Raw genomic sequence first — 27,163 nt, 5'->3', positions numbered from 1 at the left:
AAAAAATTTAAAATTGCCAAATTTATTATACATGTATTGTATTTTATACAAATTTATTATACATGTATTAATCTGAGTTAACTTTTTCCTAAAAAGTAAATAAAAATGTAAATAAAATTAAAATTAAAAAAATAAATAAGTTATAATATTTCATAAATACTTTATATATATATATATATATATATATATATATATATATATATATATATATAAATTACTTTTTATATATTTTATAAATAATTTTTCCAAAAATTACTTGTGCGATTAATTCGTTATTTTTTTAAATCACACTACTTTATATACAGTATATATATATATATATATATATATATATATATATATATATATATATATATATATATATATATATCATTTCTACAAATATTTTTCTATAAAAGTATTAATTTCTTTCAAATCATTGTATGGGACACAAATGTTTCCCTAACTTCCCTAATCATCACAGATATATTCTACTTTCCTAATATAATAGAATGATCAATAATGCCACTAGATGTGTATGTTATGTTGCTTTGCATAACAGTAAATCAGCCTGACGTGTTTTATATTAAGTAAATGACCTACTCACCTCTATCAGGGAGCCGTCTGATTGGATGATTTTGATGACGACCATCATCGGGATGCAAATCATAGAAGTGAGAGCAAGAACCCAACCCAATCCAACAGACCAATCAGGATACTTGTAAAGCTTGTTATAGGTGAGGGGCCTGTACTTCACCAGTGAAAAGATAAAACAACCCTGAAATAGAAAGATGGGATTAGTCACAACCTTTTGCTGCTGGCCATATTTCTCAAGCATAAACTGCGTTCACACACTTACCACACACAGGACGGGTGTGATCAGCATCCAGCTCCATTTCATCCAGCTGTTGGGTCTGTAGCCAATCATGTCCTCTATAGCATCGTAGAAATTATCAGCCCCTACAAATGAACACATGCAGTCAGAATGGATTCAGGAATTGTGTATTGATCATTAGTAACTGTACATCTCAACTCATAGAGCCCTATTTTAAGGATCTAAGCGCATGTTCTTAAGCACACGGCACAAGCGCACTTAGGGCGAGTCCGAATCCACTTTTGCTAGTTAAACGACGGGAAAAATGGTCAGCGCCCGGCGCATGGTCTGAAAGGGTTAATCTCTATTCTCTTAATGCGTAATGGGTGTGTTTTGGGCTTTACGTGCAATAAACCAGTCAGAGTTTCATCTCCCATTCCCTTTAAAAGCCAGTTGCACTCGCGCCATGGCGGATTCGCTTTTTATTTACATGACGGAATTTGCAAGTGGAAAGACTGAACGCTTCTCCAGAGAAAACACGGATCTGCTCATGCGCGAGGTTAAAGTGCACAAGCAGACCATCGACGGGACAAGCCGGATTCCACCATATCTTTATGTACACAATAGTAATCTTTTATATTGTAAACCTTTTATTTTTAATATTTGGCATGTATAAGCAGAGTGTACGCACGTTGTGGACCCACCTATAGGCGCACATTTTAAATAATAAAAAACTTTTTTTTGTTGTTGCGTCATTGACTTCAGACCAGGTTTCAGTTGGTCAATGGCGCAGTCTATTTTAGTTGCCTCAAATGCATTTGCTATTTAAACAACGTGGCGCAGGACGTGAAAATGATAACTGCGTCGGGCTGAAACTAGGAAAAAACACTTGCGTCGCGGGTGTATGATAGGGCCCATAGAGCTTAAAGGTGCAGTATGTAATATTGACAGCTAGTGGTTGAAATGGGTACTGCAGTACAAATTCAAACTATCGGAGATCGTTGTGTCTCCCGCCCCCTCCTGCTCAGACTCGATGCTCACGCGGGTTGCCAGATTGAGGACATGCAACAGGAGTGAGCGCAATTGACCGTTCGCAAAGACCCGCCCCCCCTTAGTTACTGTCGCTATGTCCGACAAGCTACGCTGCTCTCACACACATACACCACAGTGAAAAATACATTGCTTTCAAATTTGGTCATTGTTTTAAAGAAATTTAAACAATAAATACCATTTTGTGGCTCTTTAACGTGTGGTGACAGATCGCTGTAGAGCATCAGTTAAAGCTGCTCGTGATCCGATCATCTCTTTCTTCTAGTTCATTTATAGCATCAAATAAACATGAATGAACATAAGAAGGAATGTTGTTTTACCCGCAGAAAGGCATCAGTACATTCCGTTTTTCAAGTTCAAATCCTCCCATGTTAATCTACTAACTCTCCTGACTGCTTTGTCGGACAAAATGGCGGATGGCGAAGTATGATTGGTCAGATCACCTGTCAATCAAGCTCCCTGCGAAGGGTCAATTGACAATGGAAGAGACTTACTTAAGATACTACGTAAGCTGATGAGTTGATTCATGATTCATCCGCATTTTAATATGCTTCCGTTCATAGAGATTTTTAGATGGATGCCGAGGCTTTTTAGGTCAGGTAAGCCAGTTCGTTTGCTGGCTTCCATGGCTGCAATGCATTGTGTTTTCTGCCAACTGGTAACCCTGGGTGTTGAAATACTATTGGGTGAATTGGCAGTGGGCGGATTCACACGGATCAAAACAAAAACAGACTTTCCAACACGGAATGCACATTTAAAATAAAGTAAAATAAATGGCTGTAGCATTGGTTTTCAGAGAAACAAGTACGTTAACTTAGCATGTTTCCAAAATATCTGCAAACTTTACGGTATTTTAATGCTTTGGTACAGTCAAAAATTACATACACCAAGTTTAAATTAAATGATATTGAGCTGGCCAAAAGGTTTTTCCCAATAATCAGCAGTGAAAAACATGCTGATTTCATGTGGGGCCAGTCATGACTAAAAAGAGAGATCTGATATAAGCCCAGAGGACTGATGTGATTATATAAGACTAAATAAGATTATATAAATTAATCTCAGCAAACACTGTTAGACTGTTGATTGAGTAACCTCAATGAGCTTAATGCACAGATCATAAGACGCATGAGCTCAGTATTTATGCTGTAAACACAAGTGACAGCAGCATGTTTTTAAAGAGACAGACACCCATATAATAAGTAGAGCATATAGTGTGTGTGTGTGTGTGTGTGTGTGTGTCAGTAAGCTTTTTGATGTTTTTGTAAGAAGATACTCATGTTCACTTATGTTCACACATTTATTTGATCAAAAATATAGTCAAAAACGATAATATAATAACAATTTAAAATAACCGTTTTCTATTTTAATATATTTTAAAATTAAGAATTCATTCTGTCACCAAAAACACCATAGCAATAAGTTTTTTTTTAAATCCTGTAACTGGTCACCACTTCATTTTTTTGCCCACATTATTTAAAAATATTTTGCCATTATTTCTTTCTAGAGGCCAGCATTGATTACTGAAACCTTATGTAATGTGTATTTACCGTAAACCCAGGCTACTGCAACACATTCAAAGAATGCAACCCAGAGAAGGCACACACCGCTGGCGGCGTAGTAGTCAAACAGCTGGAAGACGTACATGCCACCCTGAGAGAGAGAAAGATTGAGAGAGAGACATATGGGCATTCAGCGGTCAGACACTGCAGGAGGGCTGAAATCCATATCGTTGACACTTACTTTAGTGACCATGGTGAGTCCCAGCAGGTAACTGATGACGCAGATAACAGCGATGAAGATTTCTCTCCGGTATCCCTTCCTTAGGAGGGATGGGTACAGGTCCACCAGCGAGGTGATCTGACCCTCCACTTCTACAAACTGTGGGGAGAAAACCCACACACACATGTTGGAATTGGAATTAGTAAGTAACAGTGTTATTTTAGTATTACTTATCTATTATAGTATTTATTAATATTTCCTGTTATTTTGATATTTTCAGTTTTTTATAATTATAAGTCATTTTGGCATTGTATATATATATATATATATTTCTATATAATTTATTTGTTTTCATTTTGGCCATTTTGTTATGGGCTTTTGCCATTTTATTACTTTGTTTAGAAAAAAACTTATTTGTTTGCTTAATTCTATTTAAATTTCATTTATTTCTATTTCACTTTTAGTAGTCTTATTTAAAAAAAAAATTCATTTAAGTTTAAGTTTTTCATCTAATATTTATATTTTATGTAAGTTCATTTCAGCTTAATTTCAATTTATTTATTTAATATATACTATATATTCATGTAAAGCAGGTGAAATAACCGTTTGGTTACAACAAAACTAATTTAAAACTCTATTCTATCTGACTATTCCATAAAAAACATGGAATAGATAGCTTATGTCACTTGTTGCGATATCATGTGTCTAATTAAGGCCTGGAATGACAATACATTTATAAAGATGTGTTCATACTGACATACTAAGTGATTTACAGAACAAAGCGACCATTTAACCTTATGCAAATGAGAAGTGATGTTATTTGGACAATACCAATGTTTGTGAAGCATAGGTCATGTGACACATTGGATACTGCAGTCCAGTACAGACGTCCTACTAGTGACCAACAGTACAGCATTGTTAGTGTTTACACAGTTTTTGTTTTAATCATAGTTGTTCTATTTTGACTGTAGGAAAGCCAAAAATGCATAATAACATTTTTTTTTCTCAAATGGTTTTAGTTTAGTCTTGAGAAATGTTGTTTTAATTAACTGTTTTGTTGTTGAATCTTTTTTGTATAATTACATTTTGTAGTGGAAGTGACACTTATTACTGTATGAAAAAAACAGTAGGTAGGTAAAATAGGACTCGGAGTATGCAAAAAGTTCCCGGATCTACTTCCAGTGAGATTCTGAAGTGTGCATACGATGGACACTTTACTATCCCATGAGGCCAGAGGAGAGGATTTGTGAATGACAGTGAAGCGACGTAACTAATAATGACAACAGGGCGAAATGTAGTACGTAAGGATTACATTCGTACTACACACATTCATACTATATAGAACATACTTTTTTAGCGGTTGTGAAGTAATTACTTGAAAATTACTTGTTCAAAATAAGTGCCTAATCAAAAGAGTATCCAATTTGGGAAGCAGCCTTGATTTTTTTTTTTTTTGGATCTACTAAAATAGGTTTTCATGCTTGAATGTTTAAAAACATTTTCACATATTTGAAATTGTTGCAGCTCCTCTCTTCCCAGTCTGTCAGTAACGCTCTGTTTAGTTCGTCTCTATGAAACCCCTCCTTCCGAAAAGCTCTCGGCTGGACCAGTGTGTTGTGATTGGTCAACCGTTTCTAGCATGTTTGGGAAATGTCCCGCCACTTACATAATAGCGAGTTTCAACAGACACAACCGATTCAACACAACCAGGCCCCGCCTCTTTATTTTGTGTATGCCTATGGCGGGAATTATTTAAATGCGGAATATTGTGACGTGTTTGTTTCTGGAAGAAAACTCGAGACTACAATGGAGGCGTTTCAGGGATTAACTCCCTTTAGAGTGACTTTGTGCTATGTAACTTTGCAGACCTTTTTCATGCTCAAACAGGAACATTACACACTAAAGAAAGTTGAAAATGTAAAAAAAAACCATAAAGGTCCTCTTTAAACCAAAAAACCTTTTGCAACTGCACATTTTGACAGATAAACACTGCTTTACAGGGACAAGCCTCTTGGAGTCATCTGAGGTTGTGTTTTAATGAATGAACAATGGTGACAGCTTATGCATCTGGTCATCACCTTATTTGACCCTGAACTGTGGAAAATCTGAGGGTTTATAATTATTTTTATTGCCCACTGGAGAGTGAATGACATTCATAACAATGGCAAACTTATTTATGTCCTGTTGTTGCTCTTAGTGTGTTTGCACACTAGTGTGTGTGTGTGTGTAATTTCACACACACATATCCAAAAGGAAATGTGATCCATCACACGTTGGCTTTTCAGCAAGTCATATGAGACTGGAATAACTTCACTGTCTCGTGATATGTGACTTTGAGGGTGTGTTTGTGGGAGGCAGCCCGAAATATAGCAGAGTAATTCCTCAACGCTGGCTCACAGCCGCAGAAAGATGATGTTTCACATTAGGACTGAACACTATGCTGTATAGTTATGATCTCCTGGCTTAACCATCTCAATGTTTGCGGTCTTTCATTCCAACACCAGGACACTCATATGTCAAACCACGCAGAGGACATTTTTATTGCTCTTTTATAGCTCTGGAGACTTAATGGAGTTCTCAATTATGTTTTGGTGTTAACTTTGTCTTAGATGTTTTTCTTAAAGAAATAGAAAAGAAAAATATATTTTATATTATGCAGAAGAAAGAAAGTCATTCAGTCATTAGTGGGATTAAATTAGTATTTTTGGGTGAACTATCCCTTTAATTTAAGAGCAATGGGAAGTGTAGGTGTGGGTTTGTGTTGATCTAACCTGACTGTCTAGGCCCAGCAGCAGAAGCATTATGAAGAAAAGTATCGCCCAGACCGTCGGCAGTGGCATCATTGTAACGGCCTTTGGATACGCGATGAAGGCCAGACCAGGACCTGAGAGACACAGAAGTAATTCATATATTATTAAAAGAGTGTGCGAGTGTATATATATATATATGTATATATATATGTAGGGCTTGTCATTAACTTTTTTGCTCACCAGCCACTGTGACTAGTGGTTTTCCAAACTTACTAGCCACTCAACATTTTCACAGACCACAATTTTGACATCGATTCCATGGGAAAGCCATATAGATATTTTTAATATCTCATAATTTGGCAGCAGGTATATTAGTCTGCTGTCACTTTAAGACCTGACACACGGATCCATTATACTGTTACACATGTGTTTTCTTTCTCAACTGTTTACTTTCACCTAAAACATAACTGACTGTGTTTACGTGAATACTCGTATTGTGTGTATTTGACTGTTTAAGCCCAATAAGCAGTGAAAAAAAACTCAATTTAGTACTGAGAGGCGGCTTTATGTGCATACACTTTAGGTGTGAGCATAAAATCTGCGGAAATGGGTAAAATTATACGCAATCCGCGCAATCCGTCGCCGAAAAATTCAAGCCCTGTAACACCAACAATATTCATCCGGAGGAAATAAAATGAGTGGGTATGGGGAAGTTTGAGTATCGGAGAGATGAGAGACCGAGAAAGCGCAGTTGGTATTGTGTATATATATAGATATATTAGGGCTGTCAGTTAACCGCGTTATTAACGGCGTTAACGCAAACCCATTTTAACGGCGTTAATTTTTTTATCGCGCGATTAACGGTCTTTTTGGCCTAGCAAACTTTGTAGTTTTTTTTCATATGCCTTTGCAACAGGACGCGGCATGCCCGGCGCTGCGCTATGAAACCCATTCATTTCAATGGCTTGCGCCGCGCAAGGACGTTTTGTTGCTTCGTCGACCAAAGCGCAAGCGGATCTAGCTAGACCGGAAACAAAACAACAGGCACGCGGCACACACTCGTTTGGGTCTGCGAGCCGGCCAAATAGTAGGTTAACGTTACGTTTTGAGTGGATGATGAGCGCCAGACGCCGAAATGGATGCCAATAAGATTCTGAATGGAAAGTTTACTTTTAAAAAGGTGCCGAATGGTTCCATTGACAAGAGCAAAGTGATCTGTGTGTTATATCGTTGTGAACTGAGCTATCATCATCGCAGCACGTCCAGTCTGAAACACCACTTGATGATGGCCAAGCATACACACACACACACACACACACAGCTGATGCGAATTCTCCGCCCCCTCGTCAATATCAGGACCTCGTCAGTATTTCTTTCACCCTTTTATTGATGGACAGTGTTACATTGTGTGAGAGATTATTTGGTCCAAGTGAGAACGTTTTATTGTGAAATTGAACACGGTATTTTCAATGTTGTTTTCAATAAAAAACATTTGCACAAAGCAAGCCGATCCACTTTTCCGTGTTGATTAAAATGAGAAAAAAAGAATGGGACAAAAAGAAATCAAGAGACATTTAGAATAGATAAAAATGTGCGATTAATCGCGAGTTACCTATGACATTAATGCGATTAATCGCGATTAAATATTTTAATCGTTTGACAGCACTAATATATATATATATATATATATAATTGACACTTCGCCACAAATGCTGCTAAAAGGGCTTCAAATAAAATATAATACATTAGATTTATCACAATCTTAAATTATTATTCACTTCTTCCTCTCATTGAAAGCATTCCTTGTGAGCAGATTTGGTGACCTTTGACCCTGAGGATTACCTGACTCGGCCACGTCTGCGATGGCCACGCCCTGCTCCTGTGCCATGAACCCCAGGACAGAGAAAATGGCAAAGCCTGACACGAAACTGGTACCGCTGTTCAGGCACCCGAGCAGCATGCAGTCCCTAAACACACACACACACACACGATGTTTGAACAATAAATAGACACAGCATATAGATATAAACATATAAAACATGCATTTACAATTGGTAACGCACAACAACAGGCCCTCACCTGTAACAGTTATACTTGTACTTGTTGTAGCTTCCCAGTGATGTCATTGCACCGAGACAAATAGCATATGAGAAAAAGATCTGCGTGCCTGCATCAATCCACACCTAAATCAGTCAACAGAGAGAGAGAGAGAGATTGCAGCTTGCTTCAAATGAAAAATAACAATATACCGAGATTTTTTTCTCTCTGTCTCTCTACCTCAGGGTCCTTTAGACGGGTCAGATCAGGGTAAAGGTAGAACTTGATGCCCTCGGCGGCACCAGGCAGAGTCACACCACGAACCAGCAGCACAATCAGCATGAGGAAGGGAAACGTCGCTGTGAAATAAACCACCTACAGACAGAGAGAGAAAAGGGCAGAGCGTTCATGGATTTCCATTATGAAAATAAAATAATTATACACCTACGGAAAGCAATCCATATTCACAAATGAAACCCACATAGCTACAAATTCTGGAATGAAGGCTTGTTAAAGTGCACATTGGACCCTTTTCCACGAAACACGAGTAGATTTCTGTGTAATTCGTTTGCCACAAAATCATTCTTTCATTAGTCATTCTTTGATTTACACAGAAATCAGTTCTGCTCGTGTTTAATGAATGAGGCTCAGTGTGTGTCCATGATTAGATCCTAGACAGTTACTAGATCATGTGCACCACTAAAATGTATTTCAATTAGAAAACCTTGAATCTTTTAAAGACCCTTTTAAAATCAAACATTTGTTTGTGGTTTTTAGTTCATGTCCATTAGCTTTGAATTCATCTATACACTATCATACAAAATCTGGGGTCTGGGATTTTATAAAAGAAATGAATAGTTTTTTTCAGCAGGGATGCATTACATTTTTTAAACATTAAAGACATTATAATGTTGCACAATATTTCTGTTTCTAATAAATTCTGTTCTTTTCAACTCTCTACTCATCAAAGAATCTTCGAAAAAGTCACTGTTTCCACAAAAATATTAAGTTTTTAATATTGATAAATAATAATAAATGTTTCTTGAGCAGTTGAAGGATCATAAGTACCGTAAGTATGATGCTGGATAAGGCACTCCTACATAAGGAGGAATGATGCTGAAAATTCAGCTTTGCATCACAGGAATAGCTTAGAAAATAGTTATTTTAAATGGTAATAATATTTTACAATATTTTGGTTTTTACTGTATTTTTCATCAAATAAATGCAGCCTTTGGGTGAGCATAAGAGACTTCTTTCAAAATTAAAAAAATCTTACTGACCACAAACTTTTGAATGGTGGTGTATGAATGGTAGTGTGTTCCAAAAAGACAAAATTAACTTAGCAAAGCAGATGCATTTAAAATATACAGGCTTTCTCTTCCAGGAAAATGGACCAACATTTATTTTTATTTATTGTACATTCGCTCTTCAATATATCCTGTTCCTACTTTCTGTTACAATAGGAAAAAGACAGATAGCAAAAGAAAACTGTGCCTGTGCAAGTATCTATTGAGTTGTGTGTCATATTTTTGCTTGCTTACTGTAAATATGCATGTTGCATTGTGTATGTTAGCATGTTACATTTGGAGTATTCCAAGTAAACAGGAATCCAATAATCTCGTATAAATTAGGGCTGCACAATATTGAGGAAAAAACCCGACATTGCAATATTTTGTTTTTCTGCTATATATATTGAGATATGAAAATTTTACCAGATGACTTGAATAGCTCTATTTGGAAAGAATGAATCATTCTAGAATGATTGAGGTGATTTTGTAGCGGAGTGCATCTGCATAGAAAATAAACAAATTACAAGCATAGATACATACAACAAAACAAAACAAAGATACAAATGAAATAAACTTACTTTATGTTTTTCAGGCAAGTCTAACAGTATTTAGGTACAGAACTTCAATAATTAAATGTAAAATAACACTGCATAGTCTTCCCTGTATAAATGAAATGTAATATTCTTTGTTAAAGCGAATGATTTTCTTTTTGTCTTTTGTTGTGTGATTAACATTAATGACAGATGGCAACAGATATATTAGGCTAATGTTACTTTTAGAGCTAATGCACTGATCCAATATAATGAGACACATGAGACACAAGTGACTGTTTACGAGGATACTCGCTGAGACAGACATTTTGAGACAATTTTGCATCAAAAAGAAGATAATAGGAACTGAATTTGCTGTTCCAAATTGAGTTTGCGTTCACGTCTTCTTGCGCTAGGATGCTTTCAAGTCACTTTATAGGATAAACTTGCAATTAATCCGTGAATCACATGCATTCTGAACCATATAGCCTGGTCCATACGGATCACGGATCAACTACGACTCCTACTATCGCAATGCTGATGCTGAAATTATATCATGCAGCTCTAATATAAATCATACAGTACTATATCTGACCATATTATTGTTCTTAGCTACTTCTGTAATCAGATATATGGTATCATCCAAAGGAACCAAGGCTTTACAGCAAAGTTATAGGAACTACTGTACCTGATAATTTGGGTAATATTATAAATAAATATAATATGCGTGCTGCTGAATATTATAAAACCTATCAGCTTGACTCATAAATATGAATAATGCAAAGTCTGATTTATTGAAAGGATAAGGTTTATGCCTGCAAGCTTCTACTTGGTAATTTTATGTGTGCAATACAATTTGCGCTCTTAAAATATAATGATCACTTTGCAAAATGTGGGGGTACGAACTTCGACATTTCTGAAAGTGTAATGCTTGCTTTTTAAAAATGAGTCACTTTTCTCGTCCTCTCCCTCACCTTGCCGGTGGATTTGACTCCTTTCCAGATGCAGAAGAAGCAGACGATCCAGACGGCCAGCAGACACAGCGCCAGCTCCCACTTCAGACCGCCGACCTCGTCGATCCCTGAGGAGATGCTGAGGACGTTCCGCCTACAGACGATATCAGAGTGATGAGAACGGGCGTAGAGCGTCCGTCCCGGACACACACCCGCGCACGATACTCACTCCCAGAATTCGGTGACCGGCGAGGTGAAGTTGACAGTGTTGGTGGAGAGCCAGAGGGTTTTGTTCTTGCGGACGGTGTCCTCCACACAGTTCTCCGTGTTCCAGCTGTGCTTGCAGCGGGCCCAGGGCAGCTCGTGCTGGAAACACTGCAGAAGGTAGTACAGACCCCACGCCAGGATCACGATGTAGTAGATGTTCAGCAGGGACACGATCACCACTGAGGCGTAGCCGATTCCTGGCAACGTGAAAGCAACATTTACTTTCTTAATACACATTCATGGTCTTACTGTTCACGGTTCTTCAGTGATCATTCAAAATTATACAAACAAAAAGAAATTGTTAAATGATAGGGTTGCACCACCTATTTACACTAGCTTTTCAAAAGTTTGGAGTTGGTAAAAAAAAAAAAATTTGACTTTTAAATTAATGATCACAGAGGCTGCATTTATTTGATCAAAAATACAGTAATAACTAATATTATGAAATATTATTACAATTTAAAATAACTGTTTTTCTTTTTTAATATATTTTAATGATCAAAGCTGAATTTTCAGCATCATTACTCCAGTCTTCAGTGTCACATGATCCTTCAGAAATCATTCTAATATGCTGATTTGCTGCTCAAGAAACATTTCTGAGTATTATCAATGTTGAAAACAGTTGTGCTGCTTCATTTTTTGTGGAAACTGTTATACTTTTTTTCCAGGAATGAATAGAAAGTTAAAAAGAACAGCATTTATTTAAAACAGAAATATTGTGTAACATAAACGTCTTTACTGTCACTTTTGTTCAATTTAACGCATCCTTGATAAATAAAAGTATAAATTTCTTTCAAATAAATAACAAAACGGGAAAAAAAACTTGGTAGTTTATATAAACTATATGTACTACTACTATAATACTAATACCCTGAACTCTGAAAATTTGCTATTAATTTGTTTTGATTTATTTTTATTTTGTTTTGATTTAAGTGTTTAGTTTCATGCTTGAGAGCCACTAAGTCATAATTTATAATATAATATTCTCTCTTATAAAATGTACTGTAAATGATGTTAAATGTCAACATCATCATATAATTATGTCATAAGAACTGAAGTCTGTTGGGTAAAACATGAGCTCACTGATCTAATTTAAGAGATCTGCTATTTTACTCCTACTTCTTTAAATATTTAGTTTATACGTAGCCGTCAATGCTCAAATATTTAGTAGCACAACAGCTAACTTACGCACAGCTGGTGCAACCATACCCCAATGGATAAAAACAAGTATCGCTATATTTTCTCTTAATTAATCATTTATTTCATCAAGAAATGTCACATTATGAAAGTAAAATGAGTATGACTTCATGTTTATAAAGAAAGAGTAGAAACCGTAGAAAGGTGACATTTTTTAAATCAGTGCTACCTGACAAGAGAAAAAAGAGAAAAAACTATGTAGGAAAACTTTGACACCCATAATGCACTGGGCATGTTGCCATCCAAGGCCACTCCCACCTCCTTGCTTTAGTAGGAAATAATTCTTAGCAAACTTTTAGTCATAATGGAGACTGTATTGTTCCCGGGTGCAAGAATTCAAAGAGTGAACGTTTAGCGGGAGTGAGTTATTTTCGGTTTCCAGTGAAGGATCCAGCACGTTGTAGCCAGTGACTAAAGGTTGCAAACAATCATAAATATGGAGAGAACACTGCGACCGAAAATCTGAAAACCCCCTGTGTCAACATTTTCAAACTGGATGACCTTAAACACAGTGTTTGGACTACCAGCTAACTAACTTATTCTCTTAGCAATCTGTAGTGCTGTACTGGAACTAACAGTATATTAACAACACAGATTAACATTAAAACATTAATCTGCCAGGATTAGAGCTGGTCATAAATGATAAGACAAGCATCTACTTGCACAGCATGTAACTTGCCACTGTTACAGACATGAGTGATATCTCAAATCATGCGGCTTGTTAAAGGAGAGCTGCCACATCTAAGCAGACCGGAGCACAGTGTGAGACTTTATGAGAAAGACTTTATGTTCTCATTCTTATAATGAGTCACACACAGCTGAAACGACTCTATTCTCAGAGCAATGAAGCTTCACCTGTTGGCTCTGACACATCTGCGTCTGAAATTGTATTTTTCTAGGGTTGAGCGCAGTCAAAGGGCTGAATGCTGGTTTTATGCTAAAATTAATACAAAGAGCCACAAGCTCGCTCTGCGCTGCCAGGAGCTCACTGTGACAGCTGACAACAGAATGCCAAACGTGCGTTTGAGTATATGCAAGAGCAGGACATCATTTGTAGATGTGTGTGTGTGTGCTCAAGAGAGATCGCTCAGCTGCCGCTGATGCTAAGAACATAATCATTGGGTGAAAGGGGACAATGGGCTCACGGTGTAAGAAATATCACTGGTATGTGCTAAATAAAACCCATCCACGTGAGCGATGTGCCCCTGCATGTGTGCATATAGAGGTCAGAGGCCAAAATAATACAAATATCCTCTCAGACAGGGGTTATAATAGGTGGTCTGTGGAAAAGTTGTCAAAATAAATAAATAAAAATCGGATTAATCTAACTAAATAAATACATTTGAATAAAATAAAAAGTTAATTTAAATAAACAAATAAAATAGTATTTAAATAACTGGACAATAAATTAATACATTACATTAAAAAAAATGGATTGAAATAAATAAATATAATGTTATTTAAATCAAAATAAATAAATAAATTGATTTGAAATTTTTATTTTACTTATTTTTATTTATTTATTTTAATCAAATGTTTTTATATAACTACATAAATAAAAACATTTGATTTAAATAAACTGATTAAAATTGACTAAAAAAAATATATATTCAAAATGAATTTGATTTAAATAAATAATAAACTAATGCATTACACAGTACAGTACTAGAGTAAGTAGAAAAAATTGCAATAATGTAATTTAATAGAAAGTAAATATTTGACAAATTTATAATATTATTTTTCACATTATTAATTAGGTCTTAATACATGAAAATTGAAAAGCCCTCCTCTAAGAAACTCCCCCCTGCCCTGTTCTTTCTCATCCTAACACAACCACTCCATTTTGGCTCCTGGGCAGAATATCTCTGAGCGGACAGAAGAAGGACATCCCATCGAAAGCATCTCAGTCACCTCTCACGGCTGTTGCCATGGAGATCAGAATACATGCCCAAATGCGGAGCGGGGTGTTAGTCAAAGCACTCTGAAGCAGAGAGCGGCGGAAAGCAAACAAATGATGGGGAATTAAACACACATGTAGTGTGTGTGTATGAGTGACCCGCATCCTGCTGACACACATGCAGAATCGGAACACGACGACGCATCTGAAAAGAACACAGCGTCTTCCAGTGTTGCTTAGAAACCACAGCAGACGCTGAAAACAGGTCAGAGTGAAGATCAGTTTAACAAGCCACCTCAGCAGCCAATCAGACTCGAAGCGCATCACAGTAACGGCCATGTTGATTGGCCGAAGCTGCCGTGAGGGACCACGGGTAACCTGTAGAGGTCATGAAATATGACTTATGCTGATTAAAATGTGCTTGAGCCCGATGAGTCATCAAAGTCAGACCTGTCTCGTCCTCCCCCTCACTCTCTCCATCTCTCTCTTGATCCATCTATTTGTCTCACCAGTGAAAATGGGGCAGAGTTTCCCCCAGCAGGTGATTCCTCCCTCAGAGGTGAACTGGCCGAGCGCCACCTCCAGAAAGAAGACAGGTAACCCTCCGCCAAACAGAAATATGAAGTAGGGGATGAGAAATGCACCTGGAAAAAACAACAACAGGTAAGACCAGGTAGAGACCAGTTTAAATTACTATTATAGTAATCAACAGTGTCACAGATGTTATTGGTAGTTTAACTTGTATAGAACCTAAAACCAGTGTTGTTATTGTTAACTAAAACTATAAAAAAAAAAATTTATTAATTGCAATAAAGCTGAAATAACAGAGAAGATCGCACTGCGCACACAGAAACATTCAGGAGCTCTATATGTGTGTGCGCAGTGAGATCTTCACTGTCTGTGTGCGAGTGACAGTAACGTATGCGTGTGTGCGCTTCAATGAAACAGCGCATTAATATAGAATGGGGATTAAACTGACTGGAACTACCTGTGCATTAAAGGGGTAGTTCACACAAAAATGAAAATTATGTCAGTAATTACTCGCCCTCATGTTGTTCCAACCCCGTAAGACTTTCGTTCATCTTCGGAACACAAATTAAGATATTTTTGATGAAATCTGAGAGCTGGATCACTCCTCCATAGGCTTCTAAGGGAAACTTGCCGGCCCAGAAAAGTTATTAAAGACATCGTTAAAATAGTCCGAGTGACTACAGTGGCTCAACCTTAAGTTTATCAAGCGACTTTATTCAACTATTCATTTCCTTCTCTGTTGGCCTCGAGATAGTTCATGTAGTGTAACAGCGCAGCGCTTCTGTGTTGTATGTCACACGCATCACACACATGACCAGCGTCGGCCAATAGTGAGCCTGCGTGTGACGTACAACACAGAAGCGCTGCGCAATATCACTACGTGAAATCTCGAGGCCCACAGAGAAGGAAATGAATAGCTGAATAAAGTCGTTATTTTTTTTTTTAAAAATTGCGCACAAAAAGTATTCTCGTCGCTTGATAAACTTAAGATTGAGCCACTGTAGTCACTCGGACTATTTTAACGATGTCTTTCATAACTTTTCTGGGCCGGCAAGTTTCGATCCCTTAGAACCCTATGGAGGAGTGATCCAGCTCTCAGATTTCATCAAAAATTAATTAGTGTTCCGAAGATGAACGAACGTCTTACGGGGTTGGAACAACATGAGGGCGAGTAATTACTGACATAATTTTCATTTTTAGGTGAACTATCCCTTTAAACGGCTTTATTGCACACCTTCCAGCCAATCAGAATCGAGTATTCAGACAGACCATGGTATAATCTTAAATATGAACTTATTAAGATTAGAAATGTTGCCTTAGCAACTAACTAAAACAGAAAAATGTAAGAACTCAAATTACTACAACTAACACTGAAATAAAAATTAAAGCTAGATAGAAATATAAAAAATAATACGATGACAAAAGCACATAAAATTACTAAAAACTGAAAATAAAAGCTAATTCAAATTAATAAATATAATAATAAATACTATAAATAGTATATAAATGATACTATATAGTTTTAATACATATATTCATTAGCACAGCACAGAATATAATACATTAATATGTGAAATACTTAGAAAAAAATATTCTGCAATGAGCTCAAAGGTATTAATATCACAAGCTCTTATTTGCATGTGACATACAGTTCACAAAGACTGAAAAGTGTTATCTTTGTTGTCATATTACACATGGAAACACTCACCTCCGCCATTCTTGTAGCAGAGGTACGGGAAACGCCAAACGTTGCCTAAACCAACAAAACCTCCGGCCACAGAGAGCACGAAATCCAGCTTGCTGGCCCATTTCTCCCGCTGTGGTGCTCTGCCCTCCGCCTCGTCTTCCGGACGCGTGCCGGGACTCTTGCCAGGAGACGGCTTCAATGTGTCCTTGTGGAAGTCTTTGAGACACTGCAACTTCTCCTTCTGTGCCATACTGAGTACAAGAAAGAGAGAGCGGAAGGGGTTGAGAATGATATACACTACAAAAATGTGATAGAGACGTTTGAAGAAATTAATACTGAGCAAGGATGCATTAAATTGATCAAAAGTCACAGTAAAGAAAGACATTTATAATTTTACAAAATAAATTTCTGTTCTTTTAAACCGTCTATTCATCAAAGAAAAGAAAATCACGGTTTCGACAAAAATATCATGTAGCACAACTGTTTTCAACATTGATAATAATCAGAAATGTTTCTTGAGCAGCAAATCAGAATATTATAAGGATTTCTGAAGGATCATGTGACACTGAAGACTGGAGTAATTTGAGTAACTGGAGCTTTGATCACAGGAATAAATTACATTTGAACATATATTCAAATAGAAAACAGTTATTTTGAATTGTACTAATATTTCACAATATTACGGTGTTTTTGATCAAAGAAATGCAGCCTTGGGGAACAGAAGAGACTTCAAATCAATTAAAAAACTTAATGGACCACACACTTTTGGCAGTAGTGTATCATAAATGTCTGTTTATATGTGTGTGATTCATCTGGATTCGGCTTTATGAAGACCCACAAAGAAAAGACTAAGTAAATAAGCAGAAAGTTTGAGCTATAAAAAATGACATCCTCTGAGACTGTGCAAAACATGCACTGTTATATAAGACAGATCTAGAAGCCAGAGCTCAAAAAAATCTGCAAATCTCAATGCTGATTGCTCAAAGCTTATGCAAAAACTTCCGGAGGAATTATTTAAAAAACACAGTAGCCTCAAAACCGAACATGTATACAACTTAGATTACATTTCACGTGAAGTGAACGATGCAGCTACATACAGAAAACGCTATGTAGGGCTGAGCAAATATGGGCAGAACTCTTAACTGCCCTAGTACTTCAAAAAGCCTTTTAAAGGTATACATATGAATTAAACGTGGCACAATGGCCTTCATCATCACAGTGTGCTAATGCATATCTAGTGCAAGGGATTTCATCAATGTGCTGATTGAGGACTGTTGGGACACTCCAGGCACGGGATGCTTCTGTCATTTGCACCTCAATGACACGTCTGTACCATTTGCTTCACAGGACATATGCTTTCAACTACATACTGTTTATTTACTAGTGTGTTCTAATATGTAATGCCATGTTTGGTCTCATCTGACAGCTTATAAACTGAAATGAACGGTGGTATACCGATACCGAGATATTAAAGATATTAAAGGGGTCATATAATGCCATTTTTGTACAAGCTAGTATGATTCTTTAGGGTCTAAATTAAACGTTTGTAATATACTTTAATTAAAAATTCTCATTAGTATTGTAAGAAAACACTTATTTTACTTGATCAAAAACAGCTCTGTTTTCAGCACGCCGTTTCAGTGCATATGACTTTAAATGATAATGAGCTTTGCTCACTCCGCCTCTCTGTTCTGTGCGTACACCGTTTGTAACACAATAACACAATAACCATAACACGTTGCTCAGTATAAACATGGGATTATGAATTATATTGAGAACACCATACATTAAAAACATGCCGTAATGCACCCTGAGTGTAAACCTTAGACGCATTCATTGTGAAGCGTGCAGCTAGCGATTTGCAAAGATTAATATAAATATTAATATAAAGTTTAATAAAACGTTACACTCACTTCAGTTGTTCTACAGTAGCGTTTCTCAACGGGGGCGGTACCGCCCCCTTGGGGGCGTTTGGACAGTGTCGGGGGGCGTTGGGAACGAGGCAGCTGAGAGGGGGGCGCTCAGGCACAAATGGGGGGCGTTATGTCTGACTGTGGCACTATATACTCACTGTTATTATCACAACTTTTTTAAGCCTCTGACAACACATACAATGTTAATTTGAATGCATGGGCGTTTTAGGTACAGCATTGATTTCCACGCTGCTGCTCAAATCCATTCCACCTTCATTCGGAGTCCCACCAGGCCAGACGATCCAATACGCACGTGCAGTCCCAAGCGCGAGTCCTCAGGCGCACTCCGGCTCAAGCTGACATCCTTGTGTCCTGATGTGAAAAAGTTGGCTGCCAGTCACCAAGCTCAGGGCTCACACTAATGACCGTAATTAATGTTGACTGTTTTGGATGCCTTTGTCTTTTTTCTTTGGTTCAGTTCTGGTGTCTTCTTTGTTCGTCATTTGAAATCAACTGGCTGTTTGGCTATTCAAATTTGAAGCCTATATATTGCCTAATTAAGTGCGCGAACGACGCTGCCTTTTCATTGGCCATTTAGGTTATTGTTCATGTGATTGGTTAATTAAAAAAAAAAAATTAAATCACTTTTAAACGAACAAATTCAAATCGAAAGCTAATACAGTCTGATGTAATCCGTATGAAAGGTGCATTTCTCTCTAAAGGCGCATCCGCTTTACAGCAGAGATGGAGATTTGCTTGCAGCCAACACTAATTTATAAAACACTAGTTTACTAATAAACTATACATTTAAAATTACAAACTCGTTATTTTTTCAGACACATTTATTATCATTAGCCAGTAAATAAATCAGATCTCTGTATGGTTCCAGAGACATGGCTCTTCTCATTCAGCACTGCGGGGAAAATATAATTTCCAGGTTCTAATTTGGCCTTAGAAAAACAGTAAAATCTAAATTTAGTATTTTAAATGTTTAATAAAGGGGCACAATGTCAAACAAAAATATGTAAATATGTCAATTGCATTTTATACAACAACCAAAAAACCAACAAAAGCAAAATACAACAACCGTTAATTTTTCGTGTTTCAATTACGGGTTAAAAAGGAAAAACGAATGGATAGTAAAAGTAAAAGGACCTTATATTATTAAAACATTTCAAATAATGCATTTGTAGAAAAAGTTTGATAGAATTGGGTCCGTGTACTTTTGTGTCCATTCCTTTTTCCTTTTTAACCTGTAATTGAAAAATGAAAAATTAAAGGTTGTTTTATTTTTTTAAATGCAAATTTGCATACCAAAATTTGAATTTGAAATGTAGGCTACACAATGCTACGCAAATATATACATATATATATATATATATATATATATATATATATATAATGTATTTTCATATTTTTGTTTATGACTTTTTGCCCCTTTATTAAACATTTAAAATATTCACAAATTAATATGGAAACAATTTCTAAGGCCAAATTAGAACCTGGAAATTATATTTTTCCCGCAGTGCTGAATGAGAAGAGCCTCTAACCATAACTGATTTATAGATGTTTTATAAGTTAATATGATAATAAATGTGTCTTCACATTGACCCATTTTAATTGTTTATTAATAAACTAGTGTTTTATAAATCAGTGTCGCTGTCGGCTGAAAACCTCTCCATCTCCGCTGTAAAGCGGATGCGCCTTTAGAGAGAAATGCACCTTTCATACGGGTATTTGCTTTCGATCAGATTTTTTTCGTTTAAAAGTGGACATTTCAATATAGGTAGGCTATATTTTGTTTGTTCATATTTGAGACGCGCTCCAGTTCATCAAAGTGCGCCTGATAGTTTGATTTTATTTACAAAAGCACATTTTCTTGTTATTGTGAGTTTAAATAAAAGTTGCAAATTATGTTTTTTTTTTTTTTTTTTTATGACCAGAAATTATATAGCTAGTATTTTCAGTTGTTTCCACTGTTGATAGGAAAATGCACGTGATCGTGCCTGCATGCAGCAAGCGCCACACTCCGCACACACACTTGGATATGCGTAAACATCTTGTGTTTATTTGTGATAATCTTACTACTAACTACTAACTGTTACAGCAGGAACACACCCACTGTGCGCCCTCCAACTGCTGCAGATTCACCTGAACAAGCAACTCAAACCGTCTGGATAACAACCACACCCAAACAATAACAGCAGGTTCATCTTTCCCATCCATCTGTTTTTAACATCATCTACATCATGATTGCTCATAATACAGCAACTTAAACTTTCTGTAATGATGAGGTCATGAACACTTAAGTAAAACTTTTACATACCAATTATTTTAAGAGAACCATTTCAAAAAACAGCTTATTTAAAATAAAATAAAAATTATATACTGTAGTCCATACTGATTGAGAATCGAGATTGACTACCACTACCATATAAATAACTTCATATGCAACATTTCAAAAGTTTGGGCTCAGTGTGAATTTTTTTTTAAAGAAATTAGTACTTTTATTCAACAAGGACACATTAAATTGATCAAAAATGACAGTAAAGACAATTACAATGTTACAAAATATTCCTGTTTTAAATAAACACTTTCAAAGTTCTTTTGAACTTTCTATTCATCAAAAAATCCTGGGAAAAAATGCATCACTGTTTTGACAAAAATATTAAGAAAGCAGCACAACTGTTTTCAGCATGGATAAAAATAAGAAATGTTTCTTGAGCAACAAATCAGCATAGAATAATTTCTGAAGGATCATGTGATATGGAAAGGGAAAAACATATAAGGAGATTAAAACAAAAACACTGGATGGATTTTTATCATTTTATGATGGCTGTGTACAGACACTGCCAACACACATTTCAGTACAATCAACTTGTAAAAGTGCATGTACCATTATATGACCCCTTTAAAGTATCATAATCTAGGTATTATTGGTTAAACATGCATTGAGGAGAATATGTTAATGTTCTCCTCCCCCTCTTGATCACTACCCATTTGCCTCATCTTTTGGTTTCCTGTCGGTCGGTTTCGGTGTTGGTATTCCACTCATGTTTAACAATAAGAAGGAAAGGTAACTGTTGTTTTCACACAAACACCAGTATAGTGTTTCATGGCCTGCCTTTAATCAGAGTAAGACTTGAGCTCTGAAATGCGAGTCAGGAAGCTGATGGAGTCTGATATCCTGTTTGAAACTCACACTAACAAGTCAAACACAGATGCTGATAAACTAACTCACTCCATTACACGTGTCCGGGTTAGCCAGTGCCCTTTTCTCTGTATGTTTGGAGGTTTCATACCATTTGCATATATATTCTTATTAGTAGGAGGTCAGCACATGACTTACTAGCATCCTGCTTTTTCTTCCTTCACTCTTAAAATATAAAGGTTCTTTATAGCATTGCTGGTTCCATTAAGAACCTTTAACATCCATAGAACCTTTCCATTGCACAAAAGGTTCTTTATAGTAGAGAAAGTTCTTTGGATTTTTTTTATGTTCTTTATACTAAGGGGAAAAATGGTTCTTTTAAGAATTGATCACTGAAAGGTTCTTTAGGAATGAAACTAAAAATGGTTCTTCTGTTGCATTGCCAAAGAAGAACACCTTTCTCCTTTGGGAACCTTTGTTTTTAAGAGTGTATCAGGAGTTATCTAAACGCACTGACTCCGAATTATGGAACAACCTTCTGATGAAGGCTAGACAGATAAGACAGGTAAATACAACTATTTTTTTTTTTTACAAATGATATGATCAGCATAATGCAAAGTTGAGTTGAAAAATGCATAGGCCTATGAATTTGAAAATGTCTTAGTAATTTCTTGGTCTCTCTTTTGCTTTACTGGGATCCACACATGCCAGATGTGGGCCGGATCTGGGCCGACACTATGTTGCTGTTTGGGACATGAACAAAACCTGATGATCGGGTTCTCCATGCAGCATAATTTAAGAGGATCCAAAGAGCATCTTGATCTGAAATTTACTTAGATTTAATTAGTGATCTAGAAAAAGTGCAGAATATTAAATATTTCTAATTCATTCTATGTTTCTTGGTTTAACAGTTTTCAAAATTGCTAAAACTTGTTTTGATTGTAAATTCGATTTTGAATCCCAATGTAGACTAATCTTGTGTTATTTTTTAAATAATTAGATTACGACAAACCATTAAATCCCAAAAATTCTGTTATTTCATCTGAACAACAAGCAGTGTGTCATTATTTATTGTAAGCAATGTCAACGACCGAGCCAAACACTGAGACGTGCGCCCTCACATTCCTCTGGTGTGTTAGATCAGTAAAACACCATAATAATCAACTTAAACTGAACTGAGCTGAATAATGACACTACTGTCTTCTGCTTTATAGCTGAACGTTTTTCAAAACTGATGAAGTTTGCAACATCGACATTGTTATTGAACTGAATTGAAGCGACGAGCTGAATAAAGACATTACTGTCTTCAGTAGAGCCGCTTATAGCTGAATTGAACTTGTTTCATAGTGAATGAACATAGGGTGTGTTCACACTTAGCAGGTTTAGTTGGATTAAAACGAACCCTGGTGCGATTGCTCTGTTAGTGCGGTTCATTTGAATAAGTGTGAACGCTGCCATCTGAACCCTGGTGCGCACCAAACAAGTGGACTATGACGCTGAAAAGATGGGTCTCGATCCGCTTCCAAATGAACTCTGCTGCAGTTCGAATGTAATATGAACTCAACATGGACCAAAGACCAGTTTTTACTCGTCATAGTCATGATGTTGCCCATCACAGTTCGGCATCAGAACCGCGTCTCCTCACAGCAAATCTGCGTTTGTGTGTGTGACGGAGGGATTTCTGCTACTGTTTTGACTCCTTTACACATTTTATAAGCTCTTCACGAGTTCTCAGCTGGTCAAAATACCATCATATGTAGGCTACGCACATACAGCGAGCGCATTAAGCCCAAAACACAGCATTGTTTTGGAAGTTCGACAAGTCCCGTCGCAAAAGCCATCTTTTTTGTTTTGTATCTTCAGGTTCGGTGTCAAAAATGTCAGTGTGAACGCAACCAGGACTAAATGTATCATTTTCTTTTTTGGTCCGGACCAAGAGGACCAAGGGAACCGAACTACAATTGTGAACACACCCTCACACTGAACTGACTTGACTTGAGTCTAAATACAGCAGCATCATTCATTTCCAGTTAATGTTGTGAAGCTGCTTTGAAACTGTTTCTGTTGTATAAAGCACTTTAAAAATAAAGGTGACTTGACAGATTTGTCAGATCCTCAACAGTGCACTGGGAAAACTGACTCAGAATGCTAGATTACTAGTTAAATGCCCTTTGTTGTCCCAGTGTAGACTTGGCCATGAGCAAAGAAATATGGCAGGTTCACAGCTCAGCTATCTCAGCCACCATCAGCTTTCAATCTTGACCCCAATAATGACCTTCTAAACATGCCCAGACCTCTCATTAGCCTTGATATAGATAAACAATGATATCTCACTATCAAAACAAGCTATGCAAATGCATGTTTAATCAACCAGTGCCAAGAGCAGAGAAGAATGAGACAACGTATCAGAAGGCCACAAGCTGAGACATAACGTTGTCTGGATATTCTGCTGTTTTAAACCCCTGAAGGTTATAAATTACTCTCTTTATACTAACTATCAAATATGAAACACGATATTGGATGGATTAAAATACACAAAGGAATGGGGATAAAAGCTTTAATGCTCTAATGTCCATTTATATTTGAACGGCAAATCTCATAAAGCAAATGGGATGTTATAAACAGAAACGACAACACTTACTCTAACGCCATCATTAATTATGGAAGGTCAGACACTATGAAGTTCATTGTTGTCTAGTCATTCCAACAGTGATTTACCCTTTTAAGTATGAGCAGAAAACTTTGCCAACTTTGTACAATATCAGTAAAGGTTAGGGATTAAAAAAAGAACCAGTTGTAAAACATGGTCCAATTATATTACCTTGTTTTTTTTGCACTTCTATAGCATATTGGTAACACTTTATCTTACAGTGTCCTTGTTACATATGTTACATACTTACCATAATAACAGTAAATTATGCAAAATTACATGAAACTAACCGTCAACCAAACACTACCCTAACCCTATAGTAAGTACATGTTGTTCATTTATAATACTCAGTACTTAAAATATATAATTACACTGTAACAGTGACACCTTTAAATAAAGTGTAACCACATAATACCTTGGTATGCTACTCTTTGAAGTACATGAATATGACAATCATAATCAAGTGCATGGCACTGCCACAGTAGGTATGGATGGTGGCACAAATATATCAAGTAGTGAAGACAAGCACTGCATGCTTAAATCTAAACCTGTCTGGTCTCAAAATGAAACCTGAATAATATCGCGCACGTGCCCTAATTTTCCGGCGCGCGCTCCTAATGAAATTACATTTTTGTGAGTGTTTAGTTTGGAAACCCGAGCTACGGATTCGGAATAAATTATAATTCCCAAACAAATTTTTATTCCAAGTTTGCATGATACAAAGACATTGCACGAGCCAGAGCAAAAGATGAACATGCATTTGTGAACCAATTATGTCTCTAATGCATCAATCAGGGTTTTTGCATTTACCACACCACCAGGCCAATGGACATGATAAGAAGTTAAAATCGTGACTATGTCCCAATAACCTACATTGTGTCTGGCGAACCCACATGACAGGTTTGAGAGCGATCCATCTCCAGCGGTGTCAGTGTTTACATGCACGAACAGTGCCGAATAAATTCACATTAACCTAGATTTTATTGACCGGTTAAAGCACGCGCTATGAGGATGATGCTCTGTGATGGTCCTGAGGGTGCCGTCAGTCACCTGAGGTGTATTAGACTGGTACACTGTTAACCAGTACTTAAAATGTAATACTTTAATTACGGTGCATCTAAAATAAATTGATAAATTGATATGCATTTAATATTTAATGACACTGATCTTGCAAAGCCTATGATCGAGAGCACTTAGGCAGAAAGAACATTTGTGCGCAACAACTAAGACACAAAGCTTCAATACAATGCCAGAAACCTGAAATATAGGGATAATGTAGGCTATTTGTAAATAAATAAATAAATAAAAATAATTATTCTCTATTTAGAACAGTTGAATGGGAAAATATTTAAAGTCTTTTTTAAATTTAAAGCAGAGACCAGGTGTCGTTATTGTACCAAAAAAATGAGTTAGTTTAAAAATTAAATGAAATCTACGCATAAAAATATGCTTCTCAAAGATGCAAATCAAACTGATTTTTTAAACATATATCTTAATAAGAAAAAGACTATGTATCTGCCTTAGACAAAAAATAAACGAGTTCTTGAAACATAAATCAGATGTACACATAAAGATGCGCTTAATCAGCCTCCACTGTCATGATGGCTGCAAGGTGTCACTCACCTGACAATGCAATGTATTGCTCAAGTCTGTCCGAGTCTCTTGTTCTTTTGTCTTCTTTCTTGTGGTGAGGCTACAAAGCAAGGGAAATAATCTTTACGCCCTCTCCCCCCGACTTCTGTCTTATATGGGAGCGCATGTAATAACGGAGAGAGTGGAAAAACACCAGGCTCTCGTGCAACAGGAGTGTTTCTTAAAGAGACAAGCACACGCTCGCTTCACATCGCTCGGCGTCGCGAGCGTCGCGCCATTGGGCGGCAATTATGTTGCTTGGTAATAAGAGTTTACCAGACACCACCAGGGGGCACAGAAAGCTGTAACCTACATCGAGTCTCATTAAAACATCATGTTGTTTTTTTTGTGTCTCAATTTAAACATGCTTAAATCAATTAGCTTGGTTTGGTACCTGACATAATAATGTAAATTATTTCAAGCAATTTCTATAAAATGATTCGCGAAAATCCTCATCCATTTAATCACAAACGACTGTGATTAGTCCATGGTTACCAGCGAAGGAAACTGTAACAGGTATCACGTGACTGCTTAAAGGCTGGTTCAGCAGTGGTGTGTACTACAATTTAATTTACTCCTGAATAATGGTGCTGAAAAACATTACACAATTCACAAAAATATACCCAGTTAAGTCTTAAAAAATAAGATTTAATATTTAGACCTATCCAAACACCAATGCAATGCAAGCTTTTTGACATTAACCCCCGCCCATTTAAGGACTCTTCAAATTGATTGCCTTTCTACGCTCTTATTCATTTCTACATCTCATCGCGAATTTGATCTTGCGCATGCGCATTGTGAATCAGGACGGAGACTGCTGCTTGCGTCACTATACTGGAAAGCAAACAGTCGTGCATGCCGTTCCATCAGATACCTCGATGACTGACACAAACAATAAATCATTTCCCAGGTGTTTTTTTAAAGTTTCAGTCCCATGGTTGTCATGCTAAAGCAAAATCTCCAGATATAGGTATAGGTAGTGCTAAAGTGAGGTCACATAGGGGTCAGTGGCCTTGTGAGGGGATAATCTTTCTAGACTCAAAACTTTGGGATCAACTTAAGAAGAAGAAAAAGAAAGAGGGGGTAGGTGTCCAAACTCTGATATGGCAACAATGCT

At 36.7% G+C, this 27,163-nt stretch overlaps 1 protein-coding gene across 1 annotated transcript in view; it reads right to left on the bottom strand.

Moving 5' to 3' along the window:
- Positions 1-26,219, bottom strand: part of slc6a6a (solute carrier family 6 member 6a) — a 28,391-nt gene extending 2,172 nt beyond the window's left edge. The window contains exons 1-13 of the mRNA XM_056265235.1: positions 26,038-26,219; positions 16,722-16,951; positions 14,992-15,126; positions 11,351-11,585; positions 11,143-11,275; positions 8,590-8,724; positions 8,392-8,495; positions 8,155-8,279; positions 6,334-6,446; positions 3,584-3,721; positions 3,391-3,493; positions 839-939; positions 587-757 (exon numbers count right to left, since the gene is read on the bottom strand). Of these exons, the coding sequence (XP_056121210.1) occupies positions 587-757; positions 839-939; positions 3,391-3,493; positions 3,584-3,721; positions 6,334-6,446; positions 8,155-8,279; positions 8,392-8,495; positions 8,590-8,724; positions 11,143-11,275; positions 11,351-11,585; positions 14,992-15,126; positions 16,722-16,950 (1,722 nt within the window). The 5' untranslated portion in view covers position 16,951; positions 26,038-26,219. The remainder of the gene's footprint in view (positions 1-586; positions 758-838; positions 940-3,390; positions 3,494-3,583; positions 3,722-6,333; positions 6,447-8,154; positions 8,280-8,391; positions 8,496-8,589; positions 8,725-11,142; positions 11,276-11,350; positions 11,586-14,991; positions 15,127-16,721; positions 16,952-26,037) is intronic.
- Positions 26,220-27,163: the final 944 nt, after the last annotated feature.

Source organism: Rhinichthys klamathensis, unplaced genomic scaffold (assembly GCF_029890125.1).
Source record: "Rhinichthys klamathensis goyatoka isolate OS25496 unplaced genomic scaffold, OSU_Roscu_1.1 h1tg000231l_1, whole genome shotgun sequence".
Taxonomy (NCBI): Eukaryota; Metazoa; Chordata; class Actinopteri; order Cypriniformes; family Leuciscidae; genus Rhinichthys; species Rhinichthys klamathensis.
Note: the sequence above shows the minus strand (reverse complement) of the source record. Positions and strands in the feature narration are given on the sequence as shown.